Here is a 25,926-nt window from a genome sequence, read left to right on the forward strand (position 1 = left end):
ACTTCAACCTGCCACACATATGAGCTTGAATATCTATATGCTGTCGTGGGCACGTACACGTGTTTGAATGTAAACATGTCATTGACTCATCGGGTGTGCTCAAAAGTTGATCTCACTGCCACATCCTTTGTCCCGTTTCTTCCACTGCTGTGGCAGAGTTTATGGGAAAGTAAGTCTATTTACCAGAGACCCAGACCCACAGTCATGGTTACTGAGTGTTCCAGTCTGTAAGCATGCAGGATAGCCACCCGGCTAGCTGTTGGGAACAGCTCTCTCGTATCAGTGATGAAGAGTCTCTTTGATACTAAAATGGAAAGTCCACTCCACATAGTTCTCTTTGGTCTGTCATGGTAATCTTCAAAGACGGGAAGAACTAAGCCTCCTTGGTCACTGTGGTTCTAGGATCCTGCAAGCAAACACACACACTCGCGTACACTCCTACACACACACCCACACACACATGCATGGACACTCCTACACACACACACTGGCACGTACACTTCTAGACACACAAACACACACACAAACATAGAAACACACACAAATTAGCACAGGCACATACACACACACACAAATAGTTACACACACTCACATACAAACACACACAAACAATCACACACGTACGCCCACACATTCCATACATACACGCACACAAACAACCCCACATGTACGCACACGCACACGCACACACACCCACACCCACACCATCTCGGAGGTCTCTATCATGTTTAGTCATAGCTCAGCCTCCTTTGAACTTGAAAAAACTGTTTAAGACTAAAAGGTTGTGTTATGCTTCTGATAATGGTGTGTCCTACTTCGCCACATCAGGGACATGAATAAACAAACACGTTCTGTTGTCTCTGGCCAGATGTGTCGTGGGTCACAATGTGATTCGGGTTACAGAGGGATAAAACAAATTATCCTTGTGTGGTTTGACAGTGCTTCATAAAACTAAAGTCCGAGAAAATGCAGTAAATCTGAGATCGCGTGTGTTTCCTTGTCTGAGAACTGTTCTAGTGCTGCAGGGTTAAAGATAGTTAAAGATAGTTTACCTGTAGGTAAACATTTAGTTCAAAATTGTTTTCAGGCCTGTACAGATGTTGTTTCCACATCACTGCTGCCACCTAGTGGCAGCTATTAAATGGTGCGGACTTTGTGTGTGTGTGTGTGTGTGTGTGTGTGTGTGTGTGTGAGAGAGAGAGAAGAGAGAGAGAGAAAAATATATATAGAGAGAAGGGTTAACAAGTTTGTTGTTTATATGTTTAACCGATTACTACATTTAGACCTCATGGAAATATCTTTGGTAAAACACTAAGTAATGCGTTCGTAAAATCAGCCCCGGTAAGCTCATTTTGGTTTAGATAGCCTATACTCTGTCCATACGATTGCCTACTGAAAGCTGATGAAGACAGCAACAACAGGTGATTTCACCTATGAGACAGAGACACGGGCCAGTGACTGAGTTGGCTTTTGTCCCCCAAGCAACGGCGGGTCCATTGATGCAAACACAGCGTTACTATGGAGTCCTAGGACAATCACTTTATACACAAACCCTCACGCCGCCACGGGACAGTGGGCAAAGAACGGCGGAACTCTGCGAATATGGAAGAATCGCCAGCGGAGGATAAAAGATTCGGTTTTATTGAGGACTACGTGTTGAAGACTTTGAAACTGAAAAAGGACAGATGGCAGAAATGCATGTCTACGGAGGACAGCAAGCAAGTTATTCAGGAGTTTTTAGACAAAACCGACCACATCACGTTGGTCATCTCCCTAAATGCTGCAGGGCTGTTGCTGCCCACTGTCGGATTTCCAACGACTAGTAAAAATAAAGCGGTTTACTTCGTCAAACGAAGCAAAAGTCCTTTAACGGCCGATTCAATCAAAAGTAATTTGGTCTATGGAGATTTGTCATACGCTCCGCTTGACCAGTTTTCTGCGCTCGTGGAGGAGGTGAGTTTCCACTGAAGTTCATCGCAACTCCGCAACAAGTGCAAACATAAATGTCTATTCCCGTGTCAGTATTGTCGACTCAAACCCCAATCCTCACTCAGGTGGTAGTCCCGTTGCTGTCGAATGGGAAGAATCACGGTGACTGGCCGCAGGTGGTGTCCCATGACGTAAAGCGGCACGTCCACTCCCTGAAGACCAACGTGTTTGTGGTGTCCGGTCAGGTGAAGGGTAAGACCCTACTGCCCCTGCCCCTGGGGGCAGAGAGAGTGGAGCAGGCGGCCCTAGAGAGAGACAAGAGGTACGATGGCGCGACCACCAAACATGATGTTCTGCAAAACAACGCTCCTTAAAACGCTCATTAATGAGTTGGTTCATTCATTCATGGATTCATACATCCATTCATTCATTCATTCATTTACTCACATTTATTAATGTATTTGCTCATTTACACAATCATACATCAATTAAAACATCCATGTACATTCATTTACAAGTCTATGAATCGATTTATCCATCTGTTCATTCATCTACTAATTAAATCCAATTAGAATGATTAGGTTAACTAATTCACTTGTCCATGCGTTAATTTAATACATCGGTCCAGCTATGAAGGATGATTTGTGGCGTGGATTTTGATGACGGAGCCCCTTGTGAACAAGCTGGTGGGGATTCAGCCCATAGTCATGTCAGTCTGTGTGGGAAACACAAAGAGGACCAGAGAGTCACATAGGTCTCACAGCTCTCAGAGCGATCTCTCTCTCTCTCTCTCTCTCTCTCTCTCTCTCTCTCTCTCTCTCTCTCTCTCTCTCTCTCTCTCTCTCTCTCTCTCTCTCTCTCTCTCTCTCTCTCTCTCTCTCTCTCTCTCTCTCTCTCTCTCTCTCTCTCACACACACACACACACACCTGGCAGGGGGGACGTGGTGGACAAGAGCGTCATCCACTCCATAGAGTCGGTGGTGATCGAGTGGAGCCACCAGATCAGCGCGGTCCTGAAGAAGGACTCCTCCGAGGCTCTGCTGGAGGGCAGGAGCCCCACGCCCCACACTGAGCTTCTCTTCTGGAGGAACAGGTCAGCATGTATGGCATAGCTAGAATAGCATGAAATAGTAGCATAGCATAGCCTGGTCTAGCATAGCATACCAGAGCATAGCATACCACTACCAGGCAGCCCAACCAGGTGTCACAGCCAGGTAGCAGACATGTGGTACAAACAGACAGCTCTCTCTCTCTCTCTCTCTCTCTCTCATCTCTCTCTCTCTCTCTCTCTCTCTCTCTCTCTCTCTCTCTCTCTCTCTCTCTCTCTCGCTCTCTCTCTCTCTCTCTCTCTCTCTCTCTCTCTCTCTCTCTCTCTCTCTCTCTCTCTCTCTCTCTCTCTCTCTCTCTCTCTCTATCTCTCCCTCTCCCTTCTTCTCTCTTTTTCTCCGTCCCTCTCTCTGATTCCCCCCCCCTCTCTCTCTCTCTTCCTCTCTCAGGTATGCAGACCTGGAGTGCATCCATTCCCAGTTCAGGTCGTCCAAGGTGACTAAGATGGCAGTGTTGTTGGAGGCCATGGAGAGCAGCTACTGTCCAGCTTTTAACAACATGCTGCAAGACGTCCTGGCAGGTGAGCTGATGACCCTGGTCTGCACCTCTCTGTGTCACCAACCTTCTCTCAACTGGATCCCTCTCTGAAAGCGCTCCTCGCCAAATTGCTACCATTTCACTCTCTGAGTTTTCCTGGGAGCTTTTCCCCTTGTTTTCCTTGAGGTTTTCGATTGGTTTAGGTGCAGTTCTGCATGCACGTACACGCAAACAGGATGGGCATGGCTCAGTGGCGGAGCATTTACCTGCAGATCGAAAGGCAGCGGGGTCAAATCTCCTCTCCCGTCGCTCTGAATGGAACACACAGTTAAACAGTGTTCCGGTGTGTTATTCTCAGCGCTGGAGGAAGCGCAGGACATCTGCACCTACCTCAGGCCCCTGCAGCGCCACTTTGACGACATGGAGAACGTGGAGTTCCCCGAGGTCAAAGGTCACATTGCGCCCCTGATGCACGCCGTGTGTCTGGTGTGGGCTAACTCTCGCTACTACAACACCCCAGCCCGCCTCATCGTGTTGCTGCAGGAGACCTGTTACCTGCTCATCCAGCAGGTCGGCACGCTCCACAACATCCCTCACGCTCTCTCACGATACACATGACATCCTAAGGATGACATTATCTATATAAATAGAGTAATGTAATTATAATTTTTAATTACATTGTTTTTATACTATAGCTTCATGTTCATAACAATGATTGCATTATTTATATTTTATTACGTAATAAGGGTTACATTATTCATAGTTATTACATCTGTAATAGTCCATAATTTATCCCATGAATAATTCCATTATTAATTCCATTATCGTCTCTGTGAACCTGTGGTTGCCCCGGCACCAGGCCCGGGCCTACCTGAGCCCGGAGGAGCTTCTGAAGGGTGAGGTGTCAGAGAGTCTGCTGAAGGTCCAGACCACCCTGGAGGTTCTGCAGCTGTTCAGACACACCTACGAGGAGCAGCGGGCCGGGCTGGACCGGTACCGGAGAGACGGGAGGGAGGTCCGGCCCTGGGACTTCTCTCCCCTCATGGTGTTCGCTGGGCTGGACCGCTTCCTGGAACGGCTCCGGACCATTGAGGTAGCCGTCCTGTCGTTTCTTCTTTCACTCATCCATTCTTTCTTTTGTTCATTTCAGTTGGATTGGATTTGTTTTGAAAAAAAAAACGGTCGGTAGCTTGACGAATCCTCACGCTCCTTTCTTCTATCCGTGTGACCACTCTCTCTCTCCTCATTTGCCCCCCTATTTCTCCCACTCTCCCCCTCTCCCTCCCCCTCTCCCTCCCCCCCTCCCACAGGAGGTCCTCCTGACGGCGGTGGACCTGCTGAAGCTGGAGAAGGTGGAGTTCGGGGGGGTCAGAGGTCGCTCCCTCAGCCAGCAGGTCCAGTGGCTCCACCAGGACTTCCTGGACACCTACAAGGTGTTCACAGAGAAGCCCTACGACTGCCTGGACGTAACCAACAAGGTAGCGCTGACAGAAACTCAAGAGTTAACGTCATAGTAACTAGAGAGGGTACAATTCCTGGGGAAATAGTGAGGGTGTGCTTGCGTCGGTTGCCGATTGGTCCATTTGATGTCTATGCATACTTATTTATGAATATGGCAAAGATTAAAAAGCATACATTTGTGATCTTTTACACTTCAAAATACAAAGACTGAAGTGTAGAATTGAAACAGGGTTCTCTTGTCATTTCCCTTAGCCTATCACCATTCCCTCATGTTGCAGCCTCACATAGTTGAAAAGGTTCAATCAAAACGAACAAATTGAGGGGAGAAAATTGTGCATTCCTGTGTAAAAATGATCCCAACCTATATCCAACAACGTTGTCACTGGCAGTATCTGAGTTAGAATCGCTATTCTAACATGACCATCCGCAAACTGAAAATATTTCAACTATAAGGAAACGGATTATGAGGTCGATCGGATCAACTGAGTGAAAACTAGGCACAATTTTCCCTCATCTGAGGTGACGAGCTGTGTTCCGGCTGTGGGCTTACCCCTGTGTGTCTCCGTGTGTGTGTGGTTCTCTCTGGAGGAGCTGGAGGCGGACGTGAGGGCGTTCAGGCTGAAGGTGGAGGACAGTGACCGGCGGCTGGGGTCCACGTTCTGTCAGGCCTTCGATGATGCTTCCGGACTGGAGAGCGCCTTTAAGGTGAGCGAGGGGACTGTACCAACGAGCACACACACACAGACACACACACACACACACACACACATGTACACAAAAACACTTACTCAAACAAGATAAATCTATCTATTTATCTGTCCATCCATCCATCCATCCGATCTGATGTCCTGGTTGTCCTACAGGTCCTGGACATGTTTGGCAGCCTGTTGGAGCGCCCTCTGGTGGCTGCAGACGCTCAAGACAGGTACCCTCTCCTGATCAGCATGTTTGACCAGGAGCTGGACTGCAGCAGGGCGCTCTTCAACAGACACACGCAGGCTGTGGAGGAGCAGGGTGAGCTGAGCTCTTCCCCTCGAACTGGAACACGGGACATTGCCGAGCCGAAGGTTTTGCCCCCAGTGTGGTTCAGACTCGCATCTCTACCACAGGAACACGCATTAAGCGTAGACTGATGTTTATTGACTTGTGCTGGCCACTTATCTCTACCACGGAAAACATATATCAATATGTTATTGATGTTATTAATATGTTATTGATATATAGCGTGTGGTTATGTTCTTGATGTGTCGGCCGCTCTGTCCAGGCTTGACTCCTGTGAATAAAAACATGCCAGCGGTAGCGGGGGGGCTGAGGTGGGCCCGGCAGCTTCAGCAGCGCATCCAGACGCCCTTCTCCAAGTTCAGACACGTATCTCACCCGTGAGCCACCCACCCCGGTTTATACAGCACATTTAACATCTGGATTATACTTTTGTATTAGGTTGTATTTTATGCTGTTAGATATACAACAACAAAAATATATATACTATATACAATTTTCAAAGAAAATGATCATAGATATATTATTCATATAACATGAGTTGTTTTTAGTATGTAAATGTGACTTAGTGTATCACAGGGCTGTGTACAGTGTCTGGGTGTGGAATGTGCTTCTGTCCCAGTAAAGAAGGTGTCCACTCTGCAGGTGCCTGGAGTCTGCAGACGGACGCAGGGCCATCCAGAAGTACGAGGAGATGATCCTGCTACTGGACAGGTGTGGGTCACCCCTGCTGAGGAGAGGAGAGGAGGGGAGGGGAGGGGAGAGGAAAGGAGAGAGCAGAGGAGTGGAGTGGAGAGGAGAGGAGAGGAGAGAGCAGAAAAGGGAAAATAGGAAGAAGAGGAGAAGAGGAAAATAGAATATAATAGAAAAGGGGAAAAGAATAGAGTAGAGAAGGGAAGGAAAAGAGAACTATAGAGTAGAGAAGAGTAGAGCCAAGAAGAGTAGAGCAGAACAGAGTAGAAAAGAGAGCATAGAATAGAGAGAGAAGAATTGAGTCAAGTAGAGAAGAAGGAGAGGAGAAGAGCAGAGCATAATAACAAGAGTCAAGTAATAGAGAGCCGAGGTCTACTGAGGACATTATTCGAAGCAAGCAATACACTGTACTCTAAGTCATGTTTATGGGTGTAGTTATACATTCAACGCACTCTATGTCTTGTTTATGGCCATTCTTCTCTCGAGAGGCAGAGCCTCACCGTCCAAAACCTTGGAAATGAAGCCGTTCTCGACGGCGCTCGGCTGTCACTGAGCCGGCTAGATTCCATTCACGGAGCCACCAGCTCAAGGTAGCGCGGGGAGCAGCAGAACAGAGATCCAGCTCCCTGTGATTTATGTGCTCATTACTGGGACTCTGCTCTGGAGATCATTTCACTGGGGCCCCATAATCCCTCTCGCTCTGTCTCCCCTCTGCGCTGCCCGCTGAGAAATGGCCCTTTCGACCGAATTCAGCATCTAAACTTGAAGACAAAGCATCCTGTTGGGTTTAAATTACCCTGTTTTGTTTCTCCGTGCTGGAGAACGGTGTGTCTTTATAGAATTCGAACTTGGATGTAGACCGAACAAGCGGGCGGGCGAGCGCACGTACGTACACGTGCACGCACACACGCACGCACGCACACACACACACACACACACACACACACACACACACACACACACAGACATCATAGCGAGTTCCGTTCCTAATATCCCCGGTTCACATCATGACATCCCTGCGCGTCTTAATGGGATGATGAACAGCAGCTCATCCTCCGTCCTCGCGTGCTCTCAGAGCTCGTCCGCTGTTGTTCCGCTGTAATAACCCGCCCAGCGCCGAGCCAATCGCCGCCCAGGCCATCAGAACCAGCCCCAGTCATTAGCTGCAGACAGACCCCCAGTCTGATTTATGTTCCGGGCTCGGCTGTGTGATTGCATCTGGGCCCCTCCGCCGCCGCGCCGCCGACAGGAAATGAACTTTAGAGCGGCGATCCACTGAGGAGGCGGCGGGCGCTTTAAAGACGTAATCGAGGGCTGTACAGAGATGGTTCTGTTGAGGGGGGGGGGGGGGGGGGGGGGGAGGGTCGGTCCAGGGTGGTCCGGGGTGGGCTTAACTTATCTGACCTCTATCCCCAGTGCGTACCATCCTCCCCCCCCCCCCCCCCTCTCCAACCCTCCTCCCCCTCCATCCCTACTACTGTATCTGAACTGTATTGGGGAATAGGGAGTATACAGATATGCCAAATACCAACGAAGGCTAATTGCCTGTGTGTGTGTGTGTGTGTGTGCCCGGATGTGTGCGTGTGTGCGTGCCCGCTCGCCCGCGTGCCGGCGCCGGCGTGTTGTGTTCCTCAGGTACTCCCGGGGTCTGTACGAGGCGTGGACGAACGCGGTGGCCGAGCAGTCTCAGTTCAACCTCAACCTGGCCCTGCTCAGCAGGGAGCCCTCCACACGCCTCCTCTCCGTCAACTTCAGCCCCCAGGTAACGTCTAACCCAAGCAGTGTCCCGTACGGTGCCTGGCCGACATACAGCAGGAAAACCTGGGATGAGAAGTGTCGCCGTTCTGACCGGGTTTTGGAACCCAGTCGGACACCAGGTCTGTCTAGGCTCCAGAAAGGTGGACAGGGTCATCCTGTCGCACGGATGTTTTATTCGGAATCACGTTTCGTACGGGAGCTCAATCTCCCTCTTTATCTGTCTGCCTCTCTCTCTCTCTCTCTTCCTTCCCCCCCCATCTCCGTCTCTCTTTCTCCGTCCGTCCATCCCTCCCTCTCCCTTCCCCCTGTCCCCAGCTGGTGTCAGTGCTGAGGGAGGTGAGGTATCTGGAGGCCCTGCAGACTGAGGTCATCCCTGACACTGCAGCGCTGCTCTACACCACCAGGGGGCAGCTGTGGCAGTACCTGGCCAACCTGGAGCTCACAGTAGGGAGCTACAACAAGGTAGGAGGAGACAAGAGGACAAGAAAACTAGGAAAATAGAAGGGTAGGAGGGTAGGAGATGAGGAGGGAAGGAGACTATGAGACTATAGGAGTGATGGAGACTAGAAGGGTAGGAGAGAAGGATGGTAGGGTACGAGGAGACAAGGAGAATAGGAAACGAGGACAGTCGGGAGAGGAGTGTACTGGATGAAGAGAACTGATAGACCTTGATATTATGTTAGATAGTGCTTTTACATCTGGTGTGCTTTAACATTTGCTTTGTCAAAGTGCTTTTTGTCATTTTTACAGATTTTTCTGTGTTGTCATAGGATCCACTTAATGACTACATTTTGACAAATTTCCACAAAGCTGATTCAATGATTCAATTTGAAATCAAATGGCTTAAAATGTCCAAAATACATTTGAGTTATTGGCTGCGTATACTGTGTGTGTATAAACCCAGTGGTATCCAGCACTAAAAAGCCTTGTGTTGTGTTATTTGTGTGTGTGTGTGTGTGTAGGTGGTGCGCTCCGTGCTGGAGGTGGAGTACCCTCTGATCCGGAGTCAGCTGGCTGACATCGACGCTCGTCTCCGAGAAGCCGAGGAGGACATCAGCTGGAACAGCCAAGGTCAGAGGTCACATTTTAGAGGTTAGAGGTCAGATGTCAAGGGTCAATCTCATTTTGGTTTCTTTTAGAAGAAAAAAAAATACTGCATTGTGCAAACCATCCATCCTAAGCCCTCTCAGGCGACATCACCATTGAATACGCTTTGAAACATAGCAACGCTCCTCGGCGGTTGGTCCTTCTGGAAGTTTCTGGCACAACACCGACAGCTGAAATAAGACATGAAGACAAGACGGTTGGAACACTTTACATTTACAATGCATGTACTGCAGAGCGACTCATTCAATCATTCATCATGGACACTGTGCAGTGTGGGTGTGTGGATCAGAGATGGTGCCTCTTCCCAGAACACAGGCTTCCCCGAGGAGCAGAACAGACCTTCTAGAATGTTCTGAGATCAACCGAGCTGGACGAAGGGCTTCTAGAACACTCTGAGGAGTTATCCGCTATGTGTCTGCTGGGTAGTCAGTAGGCGTGAGCCCTCTTCCTACACACACTGTAAACCAAAATCCCTTGGAGAGATAGAGTGTTCCAACCATCCTATCATCTCATCGTACTGCAACTGTCGGTGTGGTCCCATGTTGTCCCAGAAACATCCGAAAGGCCTGTTACCACTCAGAAGCGTAGTCAAGGAGCGATGGATTCGCTGCGTTTTGAATAATAAATCGAACGCCGATGTATTCTGAGGGTTAAATACACCGCCTGCCTCACAACGCTCGCGGCCTCTCGCTCGGCCTACTGTACAGCACTTAGAACCACTTACAGGAAATAGCAAAGGCATGAATTGAACATGATTGAGGCTGAATAGATTAATAGTGCATGTGTGGGCTAGGCAGAATGGGTGGTTGTTGTGAATTTTCCATTCCAGGATTGGGATGTAAAGTGACGGGTGCGGGATTGATTGATTGAAACTCGAGGAGATCTTGCTCTCTCCAGTCTTGTTGGAGTCGAAGGACGAGGCGGCGCTGCCTCCGAACGAGGCGGCCCTGCCTCCGAACGAGGCGGCCCTGCCTCCGAACGAGGCGGCCCTGCCTCCGAACGAGGCGGCCCTGCCTCCGAACGAGGCGGCCGCTCTCAGCCCGAGGAGGAGGCTGCGTGTGAAGGAGCAAACAGCGTGAAGTGAAGGATAACCTTTCTACCCTCTCTCCCCCTCACTACCTCACACACACATGTACACACACACACACACACACGCTACCACCCCCCACAAACACACATACGCACGCACACTATCCCCCCCACCCCCCACCACACACACTCCTCCACACATACCCACTCCCTCCCTCCCTCCCCACACGCACGCCCCCTCCCGCAGGGATCTGGGAGTACATCCAGGAGGTGAGGGACGCTGTGTGTGACCTGCAGCAGCGTCTCCAGAGGACCAAGAGCCAGGTGGAGGAGATCCAGGCCTGCAGCAGGAGCTGGTGCAGCCCCCTGCTGGAGCGCCGCGAGGGCCGCAGGGACGCCCTGCTGGCCCTGGAGGAGCGCGCCGACCGGCTGGAGCGCTGCCACGCCCACATACGCTCCTCCGGGGACAAGATGCACTTCCTGTTGAAGGTGGGGAGTGGAGTAGAGTAGAGGAGAGGAGAGGAGAGAAGAGAAGAGAAGAGCAGAGTAGAATAGAGTAGAGTAGAGTAGAGTAGAGCAGGAGTAGAGTATTGCAAAGTTGGGTAGAGCAGAGTAGAGTAGAGCAGGGTAGAATACAACAAAGTAGAGCAGAGCAGAGTAGAGCAGAGTAGAGTAGAGCAGGGTAGAATACAGCAGAGTAGAGTAGAGCAGGGTATAGTAGAGTAGAGCAGGGTAGAGCAGGGTATAGTAGAGTAGAGCAGGGTAGAGCAGGGTATAGTAGAGTAGAGCAGGGTAGAGCAGGGTATAGTAGAGTAGAGCAGGGTAGAGCAGGGTAGAGTAGAGCAGGGTAGAATACAGCAGAGTAAGGCAGAGTAGAATACAGCAGAGTAGAGCAGAGAGAGTGAGGTAGTGAGGAGTAGACCAGAGCGCAGTGGAACGGAGTCGGTCTTTATTGATCCCTGGGGAGGAATTGAAAGATGAGTGGAGCAGACATCCCGAAGACAAATAATGTCTCTCATATTCTTGTCCTGACAGAAGTTTAACAACGAGGTGTTAATAATTGATTGCCTAATTTCATCTTTCCAAATGGTCGCCATAAGTCTCTCTCTGGTCTTCCCTCTACCTGAGTCTCCCTCTCTCTCTCTCTCTCTCTCTCTCTCTCTCTCTCTCTCTCTCTCTCTCTCTCTCTCTCTTCTCGTTTTCTCTCTTTCTTTACGAGTTTTATCGCTGTGCGGGGGTAGAGGTGCCTTGTGCACAGTTAACAGGGAGAGGCCTCCACTGCTTCATTTTTTGTGTTCATTCTGGCACAAGACCCTGCATCAATGTGATTAAGTAGGCTTTCTAAGGTCCAGGGTGGTGTAACTGGTGGGTACTTGCCCAATAAACACTGTTGAAAATGTAAAATCTCTATCTGTCTTTCCCTCCGATGCCTCACTGCATTTTCCTCTCTCCCTTCCTCTCCCTCTCTCCCACTATCTCTCTACCTCCCTTTTTTTCTCTCCCTCTCCCTCCACTATTCTCCCTGCCACTCTCTCCCTTCCTTCTCTCCTTTCCACTTTCTCTCTCCCACTCCCCACTCTCTCTCTCTCTCTGCTTTCCTCTGTCTCCCCCACTCTCTGTCTCTCTTTTCCTCCATTTTTCTTTCTTTCTTTCTTTCTTTCTCTCTCTCTCTCTCTCTCTTCTCTCTCTCTCTCTCTCTCTCTCTCTCTCTCTCTCTCTCTCTCTCTCTCTCTCTCTCTCTCTCTCTCTCTCTCTATCTCTCTCTCTGTCTCTCTCTGTCTCTCTCTCTCTCTCTCTCTCTCTCTCTCTCTCTCTCTCTCTCTCTCTCTCTCTCTCTCTCTCTCTCTCTCTCTCTCTCCAGAGCAACCTGGAGCTGTTCAGAGCAGATGTGTCATCGGAGGACTGGAAGGTCTACGTGGAGTATATCGATGACATGGTCGTAGACGGCTTCTTCAACAGCGTTGAATGCTCCCTCAAGTTCTTCCTGGAGAACACAGGTACCGTAAGGAACCCTGACAGGGCCTGGTCTTATGCTGTGTTCCAGTGTCAGAACTCAGAATAATGTCATAGCTGAGTTAACCCAAGTTGATTGTGTTCCAGTGTCCAAAGTCAGAAAGCAAGATAGACGCCCCCCCAGGAAAACCTTTGCCCTTTGCTTTTTGTTAACACTAGCCAGGTTAGCTATTAGCAACCTTTGTTGAAAAAAACCCAACGCATTACGTGGTATTTCACGCATGCTAACACTGTAGCAACATGTCCATCAGTGAGACAGTACTATGTGTACCACAATTTTAACGAGACACAAATATACAGAATTGATCAAATAAACAGTATTAGAACCAGAACTCACAGCAGCAGCAACTTGAGGTTGTAATCATCAATCACAAAGCAACCCTGATACTGTCATCTCATCTAGTGTCATGTTGTCTCATCTTGTTACCTCTCTCCTTTCCTCCCCTCCTTTCTCCTCCACTCCATTCTCCTCTCCTCTCCTCTTCTCTCTTCTCTCACTCCTCCCCTCCTCTCCTACCCTCATCTCCTATCCTCCTCTCCTCCTGTCTTCCTCTCCCCTCCTCTCCCCTCCCCTCCTCTTCCCTCCTCTCACCTCCTTTCCTTTCCTCTCCTTTCCTCTCCTCTCCTCTCCCATCCCCTCCTGTCCTCTCCCCTCCTCTCCCCTCCTCTCCTCTCCTCCCCCGTTCTCTCCTCCCCTCGTCAGACCCCAGAGCAGGTGTAGCTCCCCTGTTTGAGGTCCAGTTGGATCTGCATGTTCCTGACATGGTGTTCAAGCCGTCCCTGGAGTTTGGCTGTGGTGACGGCTTCTACGACCTGGTGGAGAGTCTGGTGAACGACACGTACCGGACCTCCTCCCTGGTGCCTCGCCTGGCCCAGCACAGCCCGTTCCCTCACTACCAGGTACGGCAACACACACACCAGCACACACACACACATGTACACATACACACCAGCACACACACATGTACATACACACACACTCATGGGCACACACACACCACATGGGCAAACACACACACACACATGGGCATACACACTCACTTGTGTTTTCATTCGTCTCCAGGCCGACATAGAGGACATGGCCGACCTGGCAGACATGCGTCAGCTTCTCATGGAACGCGTCCAGGGCGTCATGGCAACCTGCTGCGAGTTCCGGAACACTCTGGAGCGCTACGCGTACCTCTACGTCGACGACAGGAAGGAGGTCATGCGCCAGTTCCTGTTGTACGGCCACATTTTGACCAATCAGGAGATCGAGGGACAAGCTGAGGGGGGGGTCATAGAGAGACCCCCCACACTGGACACCTACCGAGAACAAGTGGATGGGTGGGTCTAGTTGTAACAGTGTGTGCGTGTGTGTTGTGAATGCATGTGTGTGTGTCCACGTGTGTGTGTTGTGAATGCATGTGTGTGCGTTTACATGTGTGTGTTCATTCTCTACTGTGGCCCCTGCAGGTATGAGAGGATCTACGAGGAGGTGCAGGCTCTGGAGCCCGTGTGTGTGTTCCAGGGCTGGATGAGGGTGGACGGACGAGCGTTCAAGAGCGCCCTGTTGAACATCGTGAAGAAGTGGAGCTTCATGTTCAAGCAGCACCTCATAGACCACGTCACAAACAGGTGGGCTGACTCGTGATGTCTACCATACACACACACACACACACACACACAAACACCCATATATAAACACAAACACCCATATATAAACACAAACACCCATCTATAAACACAAACAACGTGGTAATCTGCAGACAGAGGCTCTGGTCCACATTGACTGACTGACTGACTGAACGTTTCACCACACATTCATCCATCTACATTTACCTATCTACATCTGACTTATGTACATTCACCTATGGTGAATGCATCTACATCTATAGCTCCTCTTCCTGCCACTGCATAGCGACACACAGATCTAACATCAGTGTATTTCCCCCCCCGCCGCCAGCCTGTCAGACCTGGAGGAGTTCATCTCGGTGGCGGAGGCGGGCCTGGGCCGCAGGGTGGAGGAGGGGGACTACGCTGGCCTGGTGGGGGTCATGGGTCAGCTGCTGGCCGTGAAGGAGCGCCAGGCCTCCACGGACGCCATGTTTGAGCCCCTGCAGCACACCATCGCCCTGCTGAAGACCTACGAGCAGGAGCTGCCAGACACCGTCTACAAACAGCTGGAGGTCTGTAGCAGGCAGGGAGCATGCGCTGCGCTGCTTCAGCTTGGCTCGTCATTAGTGCGCTCGCTGTCAGCAAGGCATCGTTATCTCAGACATACACAGGATCTTTTGGGTTGGTATGCTTGCAATCAGCAAGGGACACTTTTATTGTCTGACATGAAAAGTCTTTTTTTAAAGGCCTATTTATTAGTATTATACCCACTCTAACTCCTCCCACTGGAACCATTGCTATTGTTTTCCGGAAGGTTTCGTAGCATGGTTTGGGAAATACAAAGGTTTTTGTGGTAAAAAGTACCACTTTGTGTTTGTGTGTGTCTGCATGTATGTGTCTCTGCATGTGTGTGTGTCTCGAGTTCAAGTTCGAGTGTGTGTGTTTCCCTGCGCAGGAGCTGCCAGAGAAGTGGACCAACGTGAAGAAGCAGGCGGTGCTTGTGAAGCAGCAGGTGGCTCCGCTGCAGGCCAGCGAGGTGGCCGGCCTGCGCAGGAAATGTGCCTCCTTCGACGTGGAGCAGCACGCCTTCAGAGAACACTTCCGCAAACACGGGCCGTTCAGGTGAAACGCTGTTACTGGTGGAGCTGAAACACTGTTACTGGGTGGTGAAACACTTACTGGGTAGAGCTGAAACACTGTTACTAGGTAGAGCTGAAACACTTACTGGGTAGAGCTGAAACACTGTTACTAGGTAGAGCTGAAACACTTACTGGGTAGAGCTGAAACACTGTTACTAGGTAGAGCTGAAACACTGTTACTGGGTGGTGAAACACTTACTGGGTAGAGCTGAAACACTGTTACTAGGTAGAGCTGAAACACTTACTGGGTAGAGCTGAAACACTGTTACTAGGTAGAGCTGAAACACTTACTGGGTAGAGCTGAAACACTGTTACTAGGTAGAGCTGAAACACTTACTGGGTAGAGATGAAACACTGTTACTAGGTAGAGCTGAAACACTTACTGGGTAGAGCTGAAACACTGTTACTAGGTAGAGCTGAAACACTTACTGGGTAGAGCTGAAACACTGTTACTAGGTAGAGCTGAAACACTTACTGGGTAGAGCTGAAACTGTTACTAGGTAGAGCTGAAACACTTACTGGGTAGAGCTGAAACACTGTGACTGGTGGAGCTGAAAAACTGTTATTGGGTGGAGCTGAAACACTTTTTAATTGGGTGGAGTACAAACCTTTCTCATCCAGTCATTGGACACCGTTGTGAAGACAAGCTATGTAAGGGCCACCATTTTCACACATCACTCTGACAGCGCATAGTGCAGTCTACAGTCTAGCACATTAGACATGGCTAATTGAAACTTTACATAATGTTAATGAATTCACAGGTAGGGGCTCTCCATCATGCCTCTAATGATCTCATTAGTTATGCGCATAATTGTGCTCCTCGTAACATGGTGATTATTTCCTTGTTAATGTCGAGAGAGTTATTGTTACTGGGTAATTGTTCCTCGGTGGGCCTGGCTGGGTGACGGACACTTCCTGTCAGGGTTAGGTCATGCTGTTGCCATGGGTGACAGGTACTTCCTGTCAGGGCTAGGTCATGCTGTTGTCATGGGTGACAGGTACTTCCTGTCAGGGCTAGGTCATACTGTTGTCATGGGTGACGGGTACTTCCTGTCAGGGCTAGGTCATGCTGTTGTCATGGGTGACGGGTACTTCCTGTCAGGGCTAGGTCATACTGTTGTCATGGGTGGCAGACATGATTGAGAACACCTTCTTACGGTGTGGAACTTGGTTGGAGCTCGGACAAAACGCTGCAGTAACTGACAACATAGTGTACATGGACTGACTGCGTGTGCATTTGTCTCTGGGAATGTGTGCGTATTGTGTGTGTGTGTGTGTGTGGGGGGGGGGGGGTCGTGTGTATCGTGTGCGTGTGTGCTCTCGGCAGGTTTGACAGTGAGCATCCCTACCAGATGCTGGATTCGTCCCACAGACAGATCCAGGAGAAAGAGGGTGTCATGGCCGCACTGGTGGAGTCCGCCAGCCTGTTTGAGGTCACCGTGCCTGACTACAGACAGCTGAGACAGTGCAGGTACCAGACAACACCCTCCCTGACTCACCTCCGTCTCCACAACTCTCTCACTGTGACCTTGGACTAGTTATCTGCTGTATAAACAGAATTGTTAGGATGCTTCTTGTACACATATGAACCCTAGCTCTACACCAAACAGCATGCTTTCTGCTGAGATTCTGCTGAGTCTGGTGGCAAGCAAAGTGGTTGAGATTCCAAATGAGCATTTCCAATACTTTTAAAAATGTATAAACAGTGGAGAAAACTATGCCAGTGATTCAATGATATAAAATGAATAGCTGATGTATAATTTATGCATAATTAAAATCAGAATCAGTGATCCCCTGGTGCTCTGATCGCATCTAACTGTCCTTCCCCTCCACCCCCTCCACGACCCCCATCCTCGCCCCGCCCTGCCTTCACCCCCTCCCCTGCCCCCCCAACCCCTCTCCCCCTGGCCTTCCCTCAACCCCCCCTCCCCGCCCCTGCCCCACCAATAACATCCCTCCCTCCCCTCCTCCCTCCCCTCCTCCCTCCCCTCCTCCCTCCCCCTCCTCCCTCCCCCTGCCCACTGCCCCGCCAACCCCCCTCCCTCCAGGCGGGAGGTGCAGCTGCTGAAGGAGCTCTGGGACATGATCTCGGCCGTGAACTCCAGCATGGCCGCCTGGAGGACCACACCCTGGAGGGACATCAACGTGGAGGACATGGAGACGGAGTGCAAACACTTCTCGAAAGACATCCGAGGCCTGGATAAGGAGGTGAAGGGGGAGGGGAGGATGGAGGAGAGGGGAAGGGGAGGGGGGGGGGGGGTTGTGGGAGAGGACAGGAGGAGGGGCGGGGAGGAAGAGATGGAGGAGAAGGAGAACAGGACAGGTCGTGAGTGTATTCGCACTACTCTTCTGCTACTGAGTGACCTGTGTGCTGTCCCTGACCTCTGACCCCTGCCCCCCGCCTCTGTAGGTCCGGGCCTGGGAGGCCTTCTCCGGTCTGGACAGCCAGGTGAAGAACCTGCTGGTGTCGCTGCGGGCCGTGGCGGAGCTCCAGAACCCGGCCATACGACCCAGACACTGGCACCAGCTCATGTCTGCCACGGGGGTTCGCTTCACCATGGACCAGGTTCTGACCCGGCTTCTACAGACGGCTTCTGATTCGGAAGGCCATGTGTTGACTCTTGTTTAAGTACCGTGCTGGCTGTGTGTGCTACTTGTGTGTGTGTGTGTTTGTGTGGGTATGCTGCCTGTGTGTGTCTGTGTGTGTGGTTTTGTCTCTCTGTGTGTGCTTGGATATACTGTGTGTGCGTGTTGGAGCTTTCAGCTCTCCTGCCATAAGCGTGTGTACTTATCATTGACAATACTGTCAACAAGCACTGCTAAATACTGTGACACTAGGGTGGTGAGGACCGGACAGGGTGACAGAGGGCTGTCCTGTGAGCAGGACAGGGTGACAGAGGGCTGTCTTGTTGACAGGACAGGGTGACAGAGGGCTGTCTTGTTGACAGGACAGGGTGACAGAGGGCTGTCTTGTGAGCAGGACAGGGTGACAGAGGGCTGTCTTGTGAGCAGGACAGGGTGACAGAGGGCTGTCTTGTGAGCAGGACAGGGTGACAGAGGGCTGTCTTGTTGACAGGACAGGGTGACAGAGGGCTGTCTTGTTGACAGGACAGGGTGACAGAGGGCTGTCTTGTGAGCAGGACAGGGTGACAGAGGGCTGTCTTGTGAGCAGGACAGGGTGACAGAGGGCTGTCTTGTTGACAGGACAGGGTGACAGAGGGCTGTCTTGTGAGCAGGACAGGGTGACAGAGGGCTGTCTTGTGAGCAGGACAGGGTGACAGAGGGCTGTCTTGTGAGCAGGACAGGGTGACAGAGGGCTGTTTTGTGAGCAGGACAGGGTGACAGAGGGCTGTCTTGTGAGCAGGACAGGGTGACAGAGGGCTGTCTTGTGAGCAGGACAGGGTGACAGAGGGCTGTCTTGTGAGCAGGACAGGGTGACAGAGGGCTGTCTTGTGAGCAGGACAGGGTGACAGAGGGCTCTCTTGTTGACAGGACACCACCTTGGCTGACCTCCTGGAGCTGAACCTCCACTGCTTTGAGGAGGAGGTGAGGGGGATTGTGGACAAGGCTGTCAAGGAGATGGGCATGGAGAAGGTCCTGTCAGAGCTCAACTCCACCTGGACAGGTGGGACTTTGAAACATGTTGACATTTTCTGTCATTCGTTTAGCAGGTTCATTTTTAATCGAAAGCAACACAGATATACAGCTTATAGAACGTGCAGTAGAAGATCAAGACTCAAGGAATGGTCGGTATTTATCTATCTCTGCAGCGCATGAGGTTCTACAAAGAAAATGGGACTGCATATCTGTGTGTGGGTGTGTGAGGGGAGGAGGTGTTGCATGTGTTGGAAGTGTGTGGGTGTGTGTGTGTGTGTGTGTGTGTGTGTGTGTGTGTGTGTGTGTGTGTGTGTGTGTGTGTGGAGAGATGAGTCCGGGTGTGTGCACAGGAGAGAAGTGTTACGTTTTACGCTGGACGTGGGTGTACGTGTTGGAGTGTGTGCACGGGGGAGAAGTGTTGGGTGTACACGTGTGTGTGTATGTGTGTGTCTCTGTGGTCAAGTTGTGGAGTCAGCTGAAACCGGTGGCTGTGTTGCTGTCCTCCAGGGATGCAGTTCCAGTACGAGCCTCACCACCGCACCCAGGTCCCCCTGCTGCGCTCCGACGAGGAGCTGATTGAGACCCTGGAGGACAACCAGGTCCAGCTGCAGAACCTCATGTCCTCCAAGTACATCGCCCACTTCCTGGAGGAGGTGTCGTCGTGGCAACGCAAGCTGTCGGTGGCGGACTCGGTGATCTCCATGTGGCTGGAGGTGCAGAGGACCTGGTCCCACCTGGAGAGCATCTTCATCGGGTCGGAAGACATCCGCTCCCAGCTGCCTGAGGTCACACGTACACGCACACACAGGCCTACAGAATAGACACGCTCACACACACACGCGCGCACACACACAGGCTTACAGAATAGACACGCTCACACACGCTCACACACGTTCACACACACACATAATACAGAATAAACATACAGAATATGCACACACACACACACTCACACACACACACACACACTGAGACACACACACAACAACAACAGCAAAAACACACACACACACCTGCAAACCGACACTCCAATTAAGGATTCCTTAATGAAAGTCCTGCGGTCCTCCTTCATTCATCACAATATTACACCACCCCATAATATCCCCCCATGGTACCTATCTGTGCCGCAGCCCAGATGGTTCTTATTAAGTCTGTGTGATTCCCCGCCCCCTGCGAGACTCCTAATCCCCTGGCCTGAATCCCTGGTGAAACTGCAGGACTCCAAGCGCTTCGAGGGGATTGATGCAGATTTCAAAGAGCTGGCGAACGCAGCCCACGAGACACCCAACGTGGTGGAGGCCACCAGCAAGCCGGGCCTGCTCGGCAGGCTGGAGGACGCCCAGGGCAGGTGGGGCTCCGGAGCGCTACGGGCGGCTGGGGGGGGGGGGGGGGAGTGGGGGAATGCTGGTGTGGGGGCTAGGGGGAGTGGTGGTGTGAGGGTTTGGGGGAGTGGGGGTGTGGGGGTTTGGGGGAGTGGGGGTTTGGGGGTGTGGGGGTTTGGGGGAGTGGGGGTGTGGGGGTTTGGGGGTTTGGGGGAGTGGGGGTGTGGTGGTGTGGGGGAGTGGGGGTGTGGTGGTGTGGGGGAGTGGGGGAGTGGGGGTGTGGTGGTGTGGGGGAGTGGGGGAGTGGGGGTGTGGTGGTGTGGGGGAGTGGGGACCGGGGAGGCGGTGAAGTGTTCGGGTGGAACGTGTGTGGGGAGTTGTGTTTCGGGGGCTGGTCGGGACGGTGGGTGGAGGGGGGGGGGGTTGTGTGCGTGTGGACGTGTTGGGGAGGTGGGGGGTGTTTGGTGTTGTGCTGCGTGTTGGGACAATATGTCTTGGGGTGTGTGTGTGTCTAAAAACACACTGCACATTCCCTACGCACACACAATCACGAGGCTCCTGTGTGTGTGTGCGCGTGCATGCATGGTGTGTGTGTGTGTGTGTGCAGACTGTCCCTGTGTGAGAAGGCCCTGGCAGAGTACCTGGACACCAAGCGACTGGCCTTCCCCAGGTTCTACTTCATCTCCTCAGCAGACCTGCTGGACATCCTGTCCAACGGGACCAACCCCCACCAGGTACACACACACACACACACATTAGCACACGCAGGCACACACAAACACACACCCTTGCACACACGTACATATACACACACACACACATATTTACACACATAGGCACACACACACACACTTACACACACGTTCATTTACACGCACAGTTACACACAGACACATTTACCCATGCAGGCACACACACTGTCAAGTGTTAAGCAATGTTCGTTTTAGGGAATGTAAAGTGTGATGCTTACTCTTGCAGTACAAAGGCAGTCCACTCAGGGGCGCTGTTGTGTCTAGATTTCCATGTGATTCTACACACCTGCTGCTAGAACATAATGGACATTGCCCCACCTTGGATATATACATATATAATTACTGCAGCACCCAGCTGACAGATAAATCACTCTGACATTGAGGACCACTTCTACACTCAATTAACGTTCACCAGTCAGTCCACTTTTAAATCCACTTCAGTATAATGAAGCAGATCAACTTTTAAGCTCCTGATGGGTTGTAATCTGGTGGGTTCCACTCTGATGGGTTCTCCTGTGATGGGTTCTCCACTAGGGCGTTCTCCTCGAGTGGGTTCTCACCCAGGGCGGGTTTCCTCCATGGGATTCTCCTCTGGTGGGTTCTCCTCTGGTGGGTTCTCCTCTGGCAGGGTTCTCCTCTGGCAGGGTTCTCCTCTGGCAGGGTTCTCCTGTGATGGGTTCTCCTGCGATTAATTCTCCTTTGCTGTTCCCTACTCTGCCCCGTGTGTCATCAGGTCCAGAAGCACCTCTCCAAGCTGTTTGACAACATGGCCAGGATGGAGTTTGAGCTGGACGCAGAGGGCAGCGCCACCAAGACAGGCTTGGGCAGAGGGCAGCGCCACCAAGACAGGCTTGGGCATGTACAGCAAGGAGGACGAGTATGTCCCCTTCAACCTGCCCTGCGACTGCACTGGTCAGGTACTGGACCAGACTGGACCACCACACTGAGAGAAGCCTGCTCACCTTCCACTGACAGCTGTCTGTCTGTAGCTCTCTCTCTCTCTCTGTCGGTATCTCTTTCTGTGTCTGTATCTCTGTCTCTCTCTCTTTTTCTGTCTTTCCATGTGTCTGTCTGTATCTCTCTCTCTCTCTCTCTCTCTCTCTCTCTCTCTCTGTCTCTCTGTCTCTCTGTCTCGCTCTCTCTCTGTCTGTATCTCTCTCTGTCTCTTTCTCTCTCTCTCTCGCTCTCCCTCTCTCTCTCTCTCTCTCTCTCTCTCTCTCTCTCTCTCTCTCTCTCTTCTCTCCTCTCTCTCTCGCTCTCTCTCTCTCTGTTTATCTATCCTCCCTCCCCCGTTGGTAACACCAGTCTTGGTTTGCCTGTTAGTCTTTCAAAGGGAAAGTGAGCGGGATCCCTGCCTGCATTCTCCATAAAAGCGTCTGCTAAATGAAGAACATTTGAATATACTAGAATGTGAAGCCCCCCACCGCCCACCCCCCTCTACTCATCACAAAGCTTTAAGTCGATGGAGAGGTCTTGACCCTCAAGTAGCAAAGACTGACGAGCTTTGGGTTATAGTAAATATTGTATATAGTACAGTATATATTGCCCACAAATCAAACCATAATAAATATGTCTATGTTTAACTACATACTGGATGCTGTTTATCTGCTACTGCAAGACACACTTTACTGATGTCATAAGTGTAACGATAGGAAATCATTATTATGAAGGGTCATACACTTATGCGTAGACCTACAGTACACCTCTATGGAACTGTTATATGGAAAATATTGAATTTGTGTGTGCGTGTCTGTGTGCTCGGAATCCATCTGTGTGTATGTCTATGTGTTGATTCAAGGTTGAGGTGTGGTTGAACCGCATTCTGGACATCATGAGGTCGACGGTTCGCCATGAGATGACCGAGGCGGTCATGGCGTACGAGGACAAACCGAGGGAACAGTGGCTGTTTGACTACCCTGCTCAGGTACTGGACTCCATCTCCCAGGATGCCTCCAGCAACCACACAACAGCACAGTAATGTCATGTGTCGGAAAGATGTTCTGTCTTTCCCTCCCTCTGTTTTCCCATTCATTTTCCAATCTCTCTCTCTCTCTATCTCTCTCTCTGTCTATCTCTCTCTCGCCCTATCTGTCTGTGTTGTATTCTGTGTCCATCTCCTTTTTATTTTCCTTCCCTTCCCCCCTCTCTCACTCTCTCTCTCTCTCTCTCTCTCTCTCTCTCTCTCTCTCTCTCTCTCTCTCGTCTCTCTCTCTCTCTCTCTCTCTCTCTCTCTCTCTCTCTCTCTCCCTCTCCCTCTCCCTCTCTCCCCCCCCCTGTCTCTCTCCCAGGTGGCTCTCACCTGCACCCAGATCTGGTGGACCCTGGACGTGGGCATGGCGTTCTCGCGCCTGGAGGAGGGCTACGAGAACGCCATGAAGGACTACTACAAGAAGCAGGTGGCGCAGCTCAACACCCTCATCTCCATGCTGATTGGACAGCTGTCGCCGGGCGACCGGCAGAAGGTCATGACCATCTGCACCATCGACGTGCACGCCAGGGACGTGGTGGCCAAGATCATCGCTCAGAAGGTGAGGCCGAACGCGGTTCCTCGGGGTTCCCCTCAGGAACACCTGTGGTGGGGCGGGGGGAGATCGTCGCTCAGCAGGTGAGCAGTGCCTGGTGACTCGGGACAGGGACAGCTGTGACATGTGGCTGTGTGTTAGCATGGGCAGCCGTGCCAGGTGACAGGCTCGCAGGGGAGAAATAAAGGACGGGGAGATTTGTGTCTCGGCCTCTCTCTCTCTCTCTATCGCTCTCTCTCTCTCTATCTATCCATCCATCTTCTTTTCTTTTCCGTTCTCGTTTTTTTCCTGCCTTTTGCCGTTTCCCTTGTCCTCTCTTTTCTCTCTCTCTCTCTCTCTCTCTCTCTCTCTCTCTCTCTCTCTCTCTCTCTCTCTCTCTCTCTCTCTCTCTCTCTCTCTCTCTCTCTCTCTCTCTCTCTCTCTCTCTCTCTCTCTCACACACACAATCTCTTATAAATCCCCTCTCTCTTCCACATCTCTCTCTCTCTCTCTCTCTCTCTCTCTCTCTCTCTCTCTCTCTCTCTCTCTCTCTCTCTCTCTCTCTCTCTCTCTCTCTCTCTCTCTCTCTCTCACACACACACACATACACACAATCTCTTATAAATCCCCTCTCTCTTCCACATCTCTCTCTCTCATTAATCCTCTCTCTCTCTCTCTCTCCCCCCCCCCCCCCCCAGGTGGAGAGCTCCCAGGCGTTTGTGTGGCTGTCTCAGCTGCGTCACCGCTGGGGAGAGACAGAGAAGCACTGCCTTCACCAACATCTGCGACGCCCAGTTCCTCTACTCCTACGAGTACCTCGGAAACACCCCACGACTGGTCATCACGCCTCTGACTGACAGGTAAAGATCAAGTGTGTTGTGATTGGTCAACACCCTCATGACTGACGTATGCTACGTAATGATTGGTCAGCACCCCTTCTGACTGACATGTAAGGGGTGGTGTGGTTGGACAACATACTCCTGACTGGAATAAGCTACTGAAATAACTCCTAAAAAGGGTTGTGATTGGTCAAGACACAATTTATAGGTAAAGTATCCTGTGATTGGTCAACACCACCGACTGATAGGTAAACTGTCTCGTGATTGGTCATCCCCTCCCTGACGACCAAGCACACCAGAAGTTGGGCCTGCGGGGAGAGACGGAGGGAGAGAAGGGCGAAGTCTCTCTGCGTAGTACCTTTCCATCTTTATCATCCACCCACCACCAGCACCCATGAGAGATGACTGTACTCTCTGCCACAAAGCCAGAGTGAAGCCTTGATAACTGCTCTTCTGAGGCAGCCAGCCTGCATGAGGGCTGATAAGCCTTAAAGCATACAGAGATGATTGCGCGACTCTAAATCGAGCCTTCACACAGCCGTGTCGGGCTCTCTGGTCTCCGTCTCGCTGACCACAATCCCCTGTGAAGCTGCAACAAAGCAGAGACAATGGTGGGAGATGGCGGGGATCGGTAAACACCGAGCACGTGGACTCATCTGTCCTCTCTCTCCCCGCGTCGCTCCCTCCCTCTCTCTCTCTCTCTCTCTCTCTCTCTCTCTCTCTCTCTCTCTCTCTCTCTCTATCTCTCTCTCTCTCTCTCTCTCTCTCTCTCTCTCTCTCTCTCTGCTCTGTCAAGCTGTTTCATGTAACGCCGTTCAGGTTGTTACAGTGTGAATATGTATGAAGAGCGGATCTAGGGATGCTCTTTAGTCACTGTGTCATCACAAGGTCCCCTCCTCCTCTTCCTCCTCCGGGCTGTGGACTCTCTGTGTTAGTCAGAGATGAGTTCACGCAGTCCCCGAGACAGACTGCTCCTGGTCTCGTTTCAAGGAGATGATGCACGGCACCCAGATGGAATCATTTGTCTTCCGGAATGTTCCGTGGCTCGTTCCGTACCCGACACCGCGATCATGTTTGAACCATCTGCTGGGTACACAGCTGGTTATCCCGCGCAGAAAAAGCGCCCGCCCGCGCGGTGAGGAAGGTCGGCTAGTCCTTCATCCCTCCACCCACTCAGGGTTCCTTTGGATGATTGTTGTTGCTGTGGTTTGCTGTGAGTGCTTTGATTGGTTGTGGATTGGTGGTGACAGATCTGATTATGGGGATTGAGGATTGTGCTTTTGGTTTGTGTGTATGTGTGTGTCTGTATGTGTGTGTGTGTGTGTGTGTGTTGTTCAGATGTTACATCACCCTGACCCAGTCTCTCCACCTGACAATGAGTGGGGCTCCAGCCGGCCCAGCCGGTACTGGGAAGACTGAGACCACCAAGGACCTAGGCCGAGCGCTCGGCATTATGGTCTACGTGTTCAACTGCTCCGAGCAGATGGACTACAAGGTACTGTGTGCTGTATGTGTGTGTGTGTGTGTGTGTGTGTGTGGGGGGGGGGGATTTAACCAGGCATCATCTTTTTACCTCTCTCCATCCTCTCTTCACTCTCTCCTTCCTC

The 25,926-nt window shown here is 51.4% G+C and overlaps 1 protein-coding gene across 1 annotated transcript in view; it reads left to right on the top strand.

The window, feature by feature from the left end:
• Positions 1-1,602: 1,602 nt before the first annotated feature.
• The window catches only part of dnah9 (dynein, axonemal, heavy chain 9), an 80,772-nt gene continuing 56,448 nt past the window's right edge, over positions 1,603-25,926 (top strand). The window contains 35 exon segments of the mRNA XM_062475356.1: positions 1,603-1,953; positions 2,055-2,251; positions 2,864-3,022; positions 3,426-3,556; positions 3,872-4,083; positions 4,373-4,606; positions 4,824-4,991; positions 5,563-5,679; positions 5,838-5,988; positions 6,239-6,353; positions 6,619-6,687; positions 8,302-8,428; positions 8,740-8,886; positions 9,387-9,495; positions 10,808-11,049; positions 12,422-12,557; positions 13,277-13,473; positions 13,637-13,899; positions 14,029-14,190; positions 14,519-14,741; positions 15,125-15,291; positions 16,636-16,779; positions 17,357-17,516; positions 17,719-17,874; positions 18,801-18,933; positions 19,413-19,690; positions 20,123-20,253; positions 20,835-20,961; positions 21,713-21,797; positions 21,829-21,896; positions 22,778-22,903; positions 23,268-23,507; positions 24,179-24,250; positions 24,252-24,340; positions 25,658-25,814. Coding sequence (XP_062331340.1) covers positions 1,603-1,953; positions 2,055-2,251; positions 2,864-3,022; positions 3,426-3,556; positions 3,872-4,083; positions 4,373-4,606; positions 4,824-4,991; positions 5,563-5,679; positions 5,838-5,988; positions 6,239-6,353; positions 6,619-6,687; positions 8,302-8,428; positions 8,740-8,886; positions 9,387-9,495; positions 10,808-11,049; positions 12,422-12,557; positions 13,277-13,473; positions 13,637-13,899; positions 14,029-14,190; positions 14,519-14,741; positions 15,125-15,291; positions 16,636-16,779; positions 17,357-17,516; positions 17,719-17,874; positions 18,801-18,933; positions 19,413-19,690; positions 20,123-20,253; positions 20,835-20,961; positions 21,713-21,797; positions 21,829-21,896; positions 22,778-22,903; positions 23,268-23,507; positions 24,179-24,250; positions 24,252-24,340; positions 25,658-25,814 — 5,643 coding nt within the window.

This window comes from Osmerus eperlanus, chromosome 12 (genome assembly GCF_963692335.1).
Source record: "Osmerus eperlanus chromosome 12, fOsmEpe2.1, whole genome shotgun sequence".
Taxonomy (NCBI): Eukaryota; Metazoa; Chordata; class Actinopteri; order Osmeriformes; family Osmeridae; genus Osmerus; species Osmerus eperlanus.